This window comes from Monoraphidium neglectum, assembly GCF_000611645.1.
Source record: "Monoraphidium neglectum strain SAG 48.87 unplaced genomic scaffold scaffold01418, whole genome shotgun sequence".
Classification (NCBI taxonomy): Eukaryota; Viridiplantae; Chlorophyta; class Chlorophyceae; order Sphaeropleales; family Selenastraceae; genus Monoraphidium; species Monoraphidium neglectum.
This window is the reverse complement of record NW_014012210.1, coordinates 2366-14098: the sequence shown is the minus strand read 5'-3', so window position 1 is coordinate 14098 and position 11733 is coordinate 2366. Positions and strand designations below refer to the sequence as shown.

Genomic DNA, 11733 nt, shown 5'->3' with positions numbered 1-11733 from the left:
CACGCAACCACACCTGCTGCTCCAGCTCTGTCACGCGCGCACGCCGCTCGTCCAGCTCAGCCTTGCTGACAAGGACCTCCTCCGCCCACGGCAGCTTCTCCTGGATAGGCCGTTGTTTTGTATGATCGATTTTGGGGAGGAGGGGGAAAGACGCATGCACCAGCAGTGCAATCAAACCTCGCAGCTGTTCGAACTCAACGCAGCGGCGGGCCGCCATATCAGACGCAGGGGCCACAGGAGCATTCCAAGCACAGCAAAACTGGGCGCGCCTGGTCGCGCCTCGCCGAGGCCTTTGCCAGCTCCTTGTCCTTCACGTCCATCACCACCACCGCGCCGTCCGCGCCCGCGCTGAGCAGCAGGCAGTCGTCGTACGACACCGCCAGGCGCGTCACCGGGCCGGCGTGGAGCTTGAGCTGTAGGGGGTTGGACGGCGGGGGCAGGGAGTGGCGGGGGCGGGAGCGGAGCGGCGCGTCGGTTCAGGGGCTGGCTGTGCACGACAATGGTGTGCAACCCTGGCGGGTGTGCTCAAGGCGTGCAGCGCACGTGCCGCCTGAAAACCGCCCTGCACAGCAGTTGTGTGTGGTGTTCGCCCCTAGGCGAAGCGCAAGGGAGGGGCCCTGATGACATGCGGCCAGGGACACTTGCCGCAATGATTGGTGCGCCGCCACACCACGAGCATTTCACCCTATGTCATGGCGGTGACGCTGTGGCTCCCGGTGACCGAAGGCACCCACCTCGTAAAACTCCCCGGTCAGAGGGTAGCGGTACCCGCGCACGGCGCCCGTCTCAGTGCCGGCAAACAGCACGCGCCCGCCGTACGGTAGCGCCAGCGCGGTGACGGCGCACCCGGTGTCCACCTCGCGCGATACCTGGGTGCCCGTGCCCTGTCGCCGAGGCGGGGACAGCGACGGGCCGCGCGCAAGGTAGGGAGGGTGTGAGAGTACGACTCGCATGCGCCCCCTCCCATGCCCCCAGAAGCCGCACCCTGAGAAGCGCCTGCAGCAGGCGCCGCAGCAGCAGCAGAGGCCGCCACTGCCGCTGCCACTGCCGCAGCAGCAACAGCAGCAGCAGCAGCAGCAGCAGCAGCAGCAGCAGCAGCAGCAGCAGCAGCAGCTGCGGCAGCAGCAGCAGCGGCAGCAGCAGCAGCAGCAGCGGCAGCAGCAGCAGCAACAGCAGCAACAGCAGCGGGGGCAGCAGCAGCAGCAGCAGCGGCAGCAACCCACCGCGGCATCCTCCAGCTCCTTGATCTTCTTGTCGCTGCCGGCCGCCAGCAGCGCGCGGTTGTCGGGCGTGGCCACCGCCGCGCTGTATGAGCAGCCCTTGAGCACGTTCTCCTTGTCCCTGCCCAGGGTGACGCACAGGTTTGGGGTTTAGGGTTGTAGATTATAGTCTGTGTCTACGTAGGCAGCCAGAATTATCAGATTTGCTGGCAAGGGAGATTTTGGCTCCGCGTCACGCAGCATAGGTGATAGTGGCGATGTGCACAAAGGCAGGACGGTAAACAGCGTGTGCGGCTCAACTCCACATGTAGTCCGGCGCGATCCTGGTGCACGCCCCTCCCCCTGACGCCCACCTCTTGAGGTCTGACAGGCGCCACTCATACACGGCGCCGTCCGCCCCGCTGGACAGCAGCCGGGTGTCGTCCGCGCTCCAGCACAGGCTGCGCACCTGCAGCGCGCTCGCAATCGCAAGCACGCACGCAACCCCCGCCGACCAACAATGCAGGGTCAGTGGAGTTGAGCACCAGGGCCCAAGGACCTTGACACCAAGGCGGCCTTGATTTCAGAGACACGTCATGTAGCAGCACTCTCCCACTCCCCAAGCAAGCGCCTGTACAGCAGCCGAGACGCGGCTCCAGCACAGCCCCGCTGCGGCTGGCCCTCAGCTGCGGGCGGCCGCACCTTGCCGTTGTGGCCGCGCAGGTTGCCAATGTTCTCTGCCGTGTATGCGTTGTAGATCGCCACGCTGATTCCGTTGACCGCCGCAAACAGGTGGCCGCCGTGGGCGAAGGCCGCGTCTCTGCGGGCGCCGCGCGTGCAGGGCATGAGCAGACTGACACAGGGCAGAACCACTAGGATTCAGCCCGTTTCCTGGTGGAAAATTGCAAGTCTGGTGAACATTGCAAGTCAGCAATCAAAGCGGACACGAGCGCTGCAAGCCAGCGTCCGATGATGGAGGCACAGAGGCTTAGGGGGCCGCATGTCTCGAGTCATGATGACAAGACCTCGTCATCATGAGTCATGCCCAGGCGCGATCTTGCTTCAGACCGCGCACCTGCAGCCCCTGATGGCCAGCTCCTTGACGGTCTTCAGGTCGTCCATCAGCACAGCCATCAGGCGGAGCTTGTCTGAGAAGCCCACCTGCGCGCATTTGTTGGGGGTTGTGTGGTGGAGGCCGACTTTATTGATGTGGTGCCATTCTGTGTACGATAGGCACTGAGTGCACACAGTACATTTCCGGGTACTCTGTGCAGGTGCACATTTGAGTGCCCGTGGAAATCAGCAAGAAACCATGTCTAGTTGCGGTGCACAAAGACAAATGGCCTGTGTTCATGCACAGAGCAGCAATGCGGCGGCACGAAGCCCAGCAGCAGTGTCGTAGGGCCGTGTGCGACCGCACGGCTCGCTCACCAGGAGCATGGTGCCCGTGGGGTGGATGGCCACGCTGTGGGCCTCTTCGGTGAACGACCTGCGCACAGGGGCGTGGGGAACAGGCCCAGCGTTTGGTACTTAAGAAGGAGCAACCAGACGGTAGTTGAAACAGGACAACAGGGCTCGTGCACTGTTATCCCGGGCCTGCCCCACCATTGCAGCATCTCAGCCAACTCCCATGTTGAACCCTGCGGGCCCGCAAGCGTGGGCTGCAGCACTGCAATAAGCTTGGCCCTGGATGTGATGATGAATTCATGCTGACCGCACCTGTCCAGCTCGCACGTGCGGTCCAGGTAATTCCACAGCCTCACGTGCCTGTTGTGGCGGGAAGGCAGGCGGCACACAGGAATTTCCATCAGCACAAACCGAAAGCACACAAGAATGGGGTATAACCAGCTTCTGTTTATTGTAACATCAGGGACATGCAAAAGGGTGCATGGAAGCTAGGCAGCAAACTGACGTGCAAGCATGCAAATGCCATGTGGGGGCTTTGTGGAGTGCTAGAACTCAGCAAGCAAGACTGCGTCTGCAGACAGGCCAAGGTGCTGCGCAGCCAACTGCGCCTGCTGGCGCTGCGCCACACATAATGTGCTCCGTAGCGGACTCACCTGTCCGTGCTGCAGGTCACCACAAGCGGCCGCCGAATGCAGGTGTCCATGCCAGTGACACCTGGGGTTGAAATGGACACAGGTGGTCAGGGCACGAGGCGGGGCGCCCCTCATACACACCTATGGCGGCCAAGGCAAGCCCGTGTAAGGCCCCCAGCTGGGGCCGTCGGACATCAACGCCATCCCCGCCTCGCGGCTGCTGCCTCAAAGCTGTGCTGTGCTGACGGAGATGACACCGCCCCTTCTCCTGCGATCCACCCCTCTTGCGCACCCTCTGTGTGTAGGCCCGGCCCCAGCTGCTCAAAGTTCATCTCGTCCGGCTTCATCAGCTCCTGGTTTAGTCGTCAGGTGAGGAGTGTCGTCGTCATGGTGATGTCAGAGATTGCTCAAGTCACAAACGAGAGCCCAGGAGTCTAGAGCTTGCTGACCAAGAACCCTTCTCGTCGTTTGGACCTGCCAGCACCTCAAAAGCACAAGCCGTGCCGCCCCAACCAGCACTGCTGGGCTCCAAGGCTTGGCGGGTCCGGCGCATGCGGTCTGCAGCAGCTCGCCTGGTTGAGCAGGGCCAGGGTGAACGCGGGGCCGCCCTCCAGCATCAGCGCCAGCTGCTCCTCCCCCGGGGAGACGGCCAGGCACCTAGGGGCAAGCGAAACGGCGGCGGTTGGCGCATGCACGTGCTCAAAGGACTGGCGGGCCCGGCCGCTCTAAGGGCCCCACAGCCGGGCGCCGGCTAGGAGAGGAGGAGGCCAAGAGGACTTGGCGCACGCGACAAGGTGCATATCAGGCCTGGTGCGTTGTGCAACAAGCACACGCGATGCGCCCATCTGCGTGCAGCGGCGGCACACCAGCGCTCCCGCTCACCTGACACGCAGCGGGTGGTCGTGCACCGCGAAGGTGCGGGCGCGGCGGAAGCCCTCCTTCTCGCGCTCGTCCTTCTCAAACAGCGTGACCAGCCCGGCCTCCTGGCCCGCGGCAAAGCCCTGTGGCACACGCGGGCGGAGCACCGAGCCACGTCCCATGATCATTAGGGCCGCGCCAGGTGAACCAGGAGCTGCTGACACCACAGGCAAGTGCGCACTCTAGGTGCGGCAGAGTAACCCAACCACAGCACGTCACCATGACGCAGGCTTGCGGAAGGGGCGCGGCGCTGCGCCTGGGCGCCCTAGTCCGAGCCGTGCCCCCACCTTGCCATAGGCCACCAGCGACTCAACGCTCTTGCCACCAGTGTCGCATGACAGCGTGGCCCGCAGCTCGGTGCCCTGGCAGCACGTGCACCAGGGCGGGTGTGCAGCATCAGCTCTTGGAAGTGTGCCGAGACGGACAGCGGCGTCATCCCTTGTCCCCCAACGCGCGACAGCTGTGGCTCTGGCCCGGGAGCCTGACCCCGATGCGACCATCACGTCACATTGATGCGTTCCCTGCAATGTGGTGCCTGCAGCCATGATGGGCAGGGCACACTGATCAAAAGCAGCATCCCTGTTTTGACTTCAGAGCTTCATATCCCTCTCAAACCCACCTCCAGCAGCAATATCTCGCCATCCGACGTGCCCAGCAGCTGCCGCTCCTTGTCGCGGCCGTCCCCCGCAGCCGCGCCCGCGGCCGTGCTCCCCTTGTCGGCGCCATCGCCGCCCGCGCCCGCGCCTCCGGTGGGCGGCAGCCACGCCTGGGGAGCGACCACGAGATAGATGTTGTGGCGAAGGGCATCCCAACAAAGCATCACTCACCAACCTACAGTTGACGCATGTACAGCCCCTCAACCAATCTACAAGCCTGGGCATTTGCCGGTAATGCAGGGGATTGTAGAGGCACGTTACCGGGGACGCAGTAACCCCCCTAATCCTCGTAATCCATGGATCCCACGCACTTGGCATGTGAAGGGCAGGCCCTCTCTTTTGGCATTGTTGATTGGCAGAGCCTTGAGGCCACCCTCCGACACCCTGTGTGCAGGTGATTGATTGGCAAACAACAGGGCAGGAATGGCAGCACGCGTCCCCATGTTTGTGCGCACATGTGGAAGTATGAGAGGCACTCCATCCATGCGAGTTTCATCGGTTCTCAGAAAGGTGAGTTTACAGGTAAAAACCAGGTTGCAGCGACCGCAGACAAGCTGAGCCTGCGTGTATCAGGCGCAGGCGCGCCTCACCTGAATATGCGCAGCACGCCAGGCCCCAGGGCAGTGGCAAGGCTGCCTTCTCCAAGGCTGAGCGAGCACTGCGCGGATTCAGGGTTTTAGGTAATATGGATTCAAACCTTAGCACAGGCCAAGCAGAAAGCGACGCCTGATTGCCTATCATGCGACATGCACTTTATGCATGGAGTTGTCACGGTGCACGAGCTCTTGATGCGCGCTTGCGGCATTCGCATGAGAGGCTGTTGCTGCTGCGCGCGAGCTCAACCCACCTTAGTCAGGGGCACGCCTTGGACGTTGGTCGTCCTCACAGACGCTGCGACCTGCGGACGCACGCCATGGCGCAGGCGAGCCATGCGAGGCCGGCAAGCTGGTGAGTGCCGGCCGCATGCAGCGGCGCTGCGGGTTTGTTTTGAAGGCTGCTGCCCAGGGCCATCCCGACAACCCTTCTGGACCCCAATCACCTTGGCCCTCTCCCATGCGAACAGCAGCAAGTTCCACTCCGGGGCGCCCCCCTGCATGCCGGAGGCGGGCGGGGTGCAGAGGTAAGCGCTTGCAACCACGGCTTTAATGACGCTGCTGCCCTTACCCAATGCAGTTTTAGCGCCATATGGGCACGATCATATGATGGAAAAGGACCTACACAGCGCCTGTGCGTGTGGCTGCAACTGCCACGAACTGCTTGCCACCCATTCGCTTCTATATACAAGTGGTCCGCCTCACCTGCGCCAGCAACTGCTTGCCGTCTGAGCTGAAGCTAATGCTGACATACTCCTGCGCACATGGCGGTTGACGGGAATCAACAGGCGATTCTTTGCCTCAGCTGCTACACTTGCGGTTGCTGCAGCCCCTGCTGCCGGCGCCGGCGCTGCTGCCATTGCTGACAAGCGCCAGCGGAGAATCTCGCACGCCGCCGCTGATCAAGCAAGTTCAAGGGCGCAAGCAACAGCGCATGCAGCTGCTCTGGGAGGCGGCTGGCCCTCAACCCCCTTCATGGCTCACCTGGGACCCGACCTCCGCAGCCTGTAGCACCTTGCGCCGCTTCAGTGTCTGCAGGTCGTACACGCTTATGACGCCCTGCGGTGACGCACGCATGCGCAGTGCGGCGCGTCGCATGCGCGCATGGGCCATCTTGGAGAGCAAACTGTGGGCGAGCTGCGTGAGTGAGGCGCTGCAATCGGCAGGCGCGCCGCAGCGGCTCGTAGCCACTGCGCTTGGGCGATGCGGCGCGCAACCACGATTGGGGGTGGTTAGTAGCATGCGTGCGGCCGCGCACCTTCTCTGCTCGCTCCGCCACTGCCAGTAACCTCTTGTTGGGCGACACCGCCAACGCCGTCACGCATTCGCAGTCCGGCGTGCCAGGAAGGAAGCGCTGTGACTTGCCGTCAGGCGCCGAGATGACTACTGTGTGGCCACCCGGGTATATGAAGGAGCCGTCCTCGGCGTATTGTAGGCAGTCGCCGCCCGCTGCACCGGCCGCGGTGCGCAGGCCAAAGACGAGCCTGCGCAATCGCGCAGGACGGGGGCGGGGCGGGCCTCTGCACCTTGCCGCGCCTGCGCGATGCAGATGTCAAGGTGGAAGCACGGGGCGTGCAAAGGGCCCGTACCACACCAAGTGCGGCCCTTTGCCTCCAGGTCCGCCTATTCCTTACCTGGGCGCGATGCCCACTGTTGTGGCCATGCCTGCACGGCTGCGTGACGCACTGCAGCAGCGCTGCCCTGCTCTGCTCGGCTGCTGCGGGTGCTCGGTGCTGCTGTCAACGTTCAGCTGCCGCCGCGCCGATTCAAGCCGCCTGTGAACGTAGTCAGCCTATAATCACAATCTTCGTGCCCTTTCAAAGCTTGATTTTTTCAACCACCACGGTATGGTAGAGCTTGCCCCAGGGCGATGATCTTGACCACGTCTTGAGTTGACGTGATAAATGAACAAGCTGGTCGAAGGATGGAGAGGCATGTGTGCGTTTTGTTGGGCAATCAAGTAATGCTTCGCGCGGTGAAGCAAGGCAGCCGCGGAAAACCCGCTGTCAGATCGCTCAAACTGACCTTCTAACAGCACTTCAGCAGTCTCAAGAGCATCTCAACACTGTTGAAAGCTTCAGAACGCGACGCGCACAGGCTAGATCCCTCACGCCTCTCTGGACGCGTTCTCACCCTCCTGCCACCCCGCGGCTCGCCCTCCTGGACGCATCAGACTCTGTGAACGCACCAGAAAGATTACACCTTTCTTTTACACGCTCGGCGACAGCCTCCGGGGCCAAGCGGTGCCACGTCGATCGCGCCATGGATCCTGTAGACCGCTCCAGTAGCAGGAAGCATGTGGTATGGGACGAGGAAAACCTAGCAGGTGTGGCGGGGTTAGCTGGATGTTTGAACAGGGCGCCTGTGCACGCACCAGCAGTGGGCGCCATTGCCTTGATGCTTCGTGACCGCCGCCCGACCCAAGCCGCCCGCGCCGGGCCTGTTGCTTCCCGTCCACGCAGAGAACGAGAAAATCCAGGCAGAGTTTGCAAACGTGAGCGTCCCCGAGCCAAAGACGCCCTACCACGGGCCGTCCTCGCCTGGCGACGAGCTCGAGGATGACATGCGGCCGCTAGCGCTTGGGGAGGAGGGGGAGGCGCAGCAGCCCAAGATGTCGGCCTTCGACTTTTTCCTGGGCAACGGCAGTGCCGACGCGGCCCCATCAGGCGGCTCGCCGCCACACGACGCGATCGCGCCGGCGAACGCGGCCGTGCGGGGCCGCGCGCGCTCGGACAGCGGAGTGGTGAGCGTTGTTCGATTTGAAGCGCTGCAGTGGGTACTGCAGCATGTCGCTGCTGGGCTGTGTTGGCTGGTTGATTTTGGACTTCTATGCATATTGTGTGCAGTACCATTCTGTAGCGCGTGTATGCAGCAAACTGTCTCAGGCATCACAGCACCACATCCACGCCTTGCCCTGGTGCCACCCGCACAGATCAGCAGCGGCAAGCGCACCGAACGGTCAATGTCGGAGGTGCGGAACATTGACCGCATGGCGAAGGTGATTTATAGATGCAGCTGCTGATTGAGGAGACAAAGCACACAATCCTGGGAGGGATGTGGCGCGGCCGCACGCGGCCATGCACCTTTGCACCTTTGTTCGCAACTGTCCAGGCTGACCTGCCACCTCACGTCACCCGTAACCCCTGCATGCATTCGCAGCCACGCTCGATGACGAGCAGCGACGGCAGCGGCGGCCTCAGCTCAGAGAAACGGCAGCGCTTCGAGGCGGCGCGGCGCGCCCACTACAACATGCGGGAGGCGCTGAGGCTCGGCAGGTGCGTTGTCGGGCCGCGCGGCTGCCGCTGCGCCCCCTGTGCGGGTGTGTTTGGGTGCGGCCCTGATGTTGCAGGAGTCTATAGGTGGCGGCCGCTGTGCTGAGGTCCCTGCGACCGGCAACCCCGCAGAGCCCTCACGTCGGCCAGCGAGGACGACACGCGCGGCGACGGCGGCGACGGCAGCAGCGACAGCGAGGGAGAGGGCGGGCAGGACGAGGCGATGCTGGACTGCGGCAGCAGCAGGTGGGGCGGCCGGCGCGGTGGGATGCCACCACCTCCCCCTGGCGGCCAGCCCGCGGGCCCCGCGCCTGCAGCGCTAACCGGCCCTGCCTGGGCGAGCTTGAGCAACCTCCCATGGCTGCCGCCTCATCAGCAAGCATTTGCGCAGCGCCTGTGTGCACGGCATGTTTGGTGCCCACCATGTTTGCAAACCGCAATCACACTCGCAGGCTGCAGGAGGGACACCCCAATGGTGAGCACGGCGTCGCGGCGACAGGCGCGGCGAGGGCCTCGCGAAATGGGCGGGCGCGGCAGCGGCGGCGGCACCTGGCTTTCGACGAGCCGCCCCAGCAGCCGCAGCAGCCACAGGAGCAGGTGCAGGAGCAGTTGGAAGGTGCCGGCGGCGCCAGCGAGAGGGAAGGCGGCAGCGAGCGGCAGGGCAGAGAGGCGACGCCGCAGGCATAGTAGGTGGGAGACCCATCCCAGATGTGGGAGCCTGGCTGCATCAATTGTATGCGTGGCACTGCGACCACGGTAGCGCCACCCCAGGCGACCATCGCTGCGCGCGGCCTGGCGATCTCCGCTGTGGCAGTTCGTGCTTGCAATGTCTCGGTCCGCGGGGTGGCGTTGTCGTGTCGCTTTGCGGTTCGCCGAGCGCCTGGTGACTCATGTCATCCGTTTTGAGTTCCATGCGACCCCACTACTCTTTTTGACATTATGTCATTGCCACGCCGTGCGTGTGGACGCCCTGTGTCTGCTCGTGGTTGTGTTTGCACCTTCCCGCTGCCGGCAGATGTGGCACTGCATCCACAAGTAGCCCAAGCAAGCGGTGATCCCTGTTTGTTCGATGTTTTTGAACAGCTTGACTTTCTGGTCCTGCAAATCGTCCGCAACCACATCATTTCTACGGGCACAGAGGCAACAGTTACCATGTGCAGGCGTCCATGCGCCTGACGCACACTGATAAGCCTCGAAACGCGGCGCTGCGCACACCCTGCGCCGCCACCACTGGGTGAGGTGCACATGCACCACGCAGGCGAGCGAAATTGCAAGCGCCCAGGCGGCGGCCTCAGTGTGCCAGCCGGGAGGTAGCTTGCTCCGGCTGCTTGCAGGGCGGCATGCAGGGAAGCGAGGGTCCGCAGCTTGCTTGGAGCTGGGCTGCGCGATACAAGTGCAGCTTGGACGGGGTGGGGGCTTGGGGGAGGTGGCTTGCTCGCAGCGGGGGTGCGCCGGCTGCAGCGCCGGGCTGGAGCATTTCCCTGTGCTCGACAGGTGTTGCCATGCACGTGTGCCACTTGAGGCCGCCGCAGCAGTGGATGCATCTGTGTGAGGGCCGTGCAGGCTGCTGTTGAGGAGCAGGTGACGGGCTGCCGTATTGCAAGCCAGGGCCGGCGGGCAGGAGGAGGACAGTGCGCCTCCTCGAACGGTTGTCGATAGAGCTTTTGTGGCAACTCAAAAGTCCTGCGCGCGCGATGTGCCGACAGGGGATGACATATGAAAGAGATGTCTGCGGTGCACACCCGAGTGCCTTGCGTGCTCAACAAGCTAACGCGTTGATGCCTGTACTGCAGACGGGCCCTGCTCCGGCAGGCATGCACGTGAGCTGATCCTGGCGTCATGCGTTCACTCACGTCGTCATCCTGGGGAATCTGTAGCTTCGAAACAACAAACTCAGCGACCTGCACCACAAGGGCGGCCAAGCAGGCACATCGGTGCCGTTGGCAAGTGTGGCAACTCACGAAATCCGCCATCGTGCAGGAAGCCAGCACACACCAGCCGGCTCGGTGATCAAGTGTGTTTGTACCGCTCGACGCAGTGTCAAGGCGTCGTACTCAGCTGCTCGCAGCATTGCAAGTGGGGGGCGGCTGGCGTCCGCTGCGACTGCAAAGCGGGCGGTGCGCGACACTCACCGAGTCGGCGGCGACGATGCCGCCTACGCCGACCACAAGCAGCGCGCCCACGGTCAGCCAGCGCTGCTTGGCCATCTGCGTGTTTGCACGACGGGTAGTAAGCCAATAGGTGGGCTGGACGAGGACGCGCTACATCTGTCTGTGGGCCTGGTGCACTTGCAGCGAGCAGCACAAGCGGCAAAATTCACAGCTGCGCACGCGTGTGTGCTGCAGGTGACTTGCTGCTGCGCCTCGCACCCTTGACACAGCGCGCCAAAAGAATGTTTTCTCGGAGTCCTGCTGCGGGAGCGCCTTCAAGCGTGGGGGCGATTGCGGCGAAAACATTTCAGAGATCTTTCTGCACGGCTGCAAGATGACAAATAAGTTCACGTTATGTAATTATAGTGTACTAACTGTGTCCTTGCAATTTTCTAGCCAGCAGCTTTCGTATGTACGTCAACTCCTGCCTGTAGATCAGCACTTGATCAGCAATTGTCAGAATGGCGGGGGCGCAAGAGCAGGTTCAGCAGATGTGTTTCGGACATGGAACCGGGGAACTCAATCTATCAGCGGTGCGGCATCTACAACCGGCCGTCACATCGCCACCGCTGCTCCCTGCGCTGCGCGTCTGCAACGCTGTTAGCGGGTCTGCGCCCCACTATCTAAGTGCCGCTGTCCAATCACAGGTCATGGCACGAGTTCAGGACCTGCGCAGGTCGCTTGACACACTGGTCGGCGACATGGCAGAGGGGGTGAGTTGCAGCCCAGGCCTGCGCTGTGCGGACACCTGAGCAACTCGTGTGTGGGGCCGTTTGGCACCCCGCCGATGCTTATCTCCTACTGCGGGCGGCAGCCCACGCACAATGAGGCACGAAGGATCGTCTAGAGCGGCACTGCATCCATGTACACTCTCCCTGCAACTCGCCGTCCCCCACCTGCCCGCCC

At 63.1% G+C, this 11733-nt stretch overlaps 5 protein-coding genes across 5 annotated transcripts in view; 2 read left to right on the top strand and 3 right to left on the bottom strand.

Moving 5' to 3' along the window:
* Nucleotides 1-679, bottom strand: part of MNEG_7804 (WD repeat-containing protein 65) — a gene marked incomplete at both ends in the record, with an annotated part of 1538 nt that extends 859 nt beyond the window's left edge. The window contains 3 exons of the mRNA XM_014043727.1: nt 14-100; nt 261-413; nt 671-679. Coding sequence (XP_013899181.1) covers nt 14-100; nt 261-413; nt 671-679 — 249 coding nt within the window. The remainder of the gene's footprint in view (nt 1-13; nt 101-260; nt 414-670) is intronic.
* A 272-nt stretch (nt 680-951) lies between these two features.
* On the top strand, nt 952-1374 carry MNEG_7803 (hypothetical protein; the record flags this gene model as incomplete). Its single annotated transcript, XM_014043726.1, has 1 exon — nt 952-1374. One exon carries the CDS (start codon nt 952-954, stop codon nt 1372-1374), a length of 423 nt encoding a protein of 140 aa, XP_013899180.1.
* Nucleotides 1375-1515: 141 nt separating this feature from the next.
* On the bottom strand, nt 1516-3585 carry MNEG_7802 (WD repeat-containing protein 65; the record flags this gene model as incomplete). The annotated part of the gene is made up of 7 exons (XM_014043725.1): nt 1516-1668; nt 1902-2019; nt 2275-2360; nt 2631-2688; nt 2919-2966; nt 3260-3320; nt 3531-3585. The coding sequence occupies 7 exons, from the start codon at nt 3583-3585 to the stop codon at nt 1516-1518; spliced, it is 579 nt and encodes a 192-aa protein (XP_013899179.1).
* A 138-nt stretch (nt 3586-3723) lies between these two features.
* Nucleotides 3724-7068, bottom strand: MNEG_7801 (WD repeat-containing protein 65; the record flags this gene model as incomplete). The annotated part of the gene is made up of 12 exons (XM_014043724.1): nt 3724-3895; nt 4121-4239; nt 4444-4518; nt 4776-4922; nt 5124-5196; nt 5403-5470; nt 5660-5710; nt 5852-5902; nt 6111-6161; nt 6390-6464; nt 6664-6889; nt 7040-7068. 12 exons carry the CDS (start codon nt 7066-7068, stop codon nt 3724-3726), a joined length of 1137 nt encoding a protein of 378 aa, XP_013899178.1.
* A 599-nt stretch (nt 7069-7667) lies between these two features.
* Nucleotides 7668-9364, top strand: MNEG_7800 (hypothetical protein; the record flags this gene model as incomplete). The annotated part of the gene is made up of 6 exons (XM_014043723.1): nt 7668-7731; nt 7868-8148; nt 8338-8403; nt 8565-8680; nt 8810-8923; nt 9130-9364. 6 exons carry the CDS (start codon nt 7668-7670, stop codon nt 9362-9364), a joined length of 876 nt encoding a protein of 291 aa, XP_013899177.1.
* Between the last annotated feature and the right edge of the window lie 2369 nt (nt 9365-11733).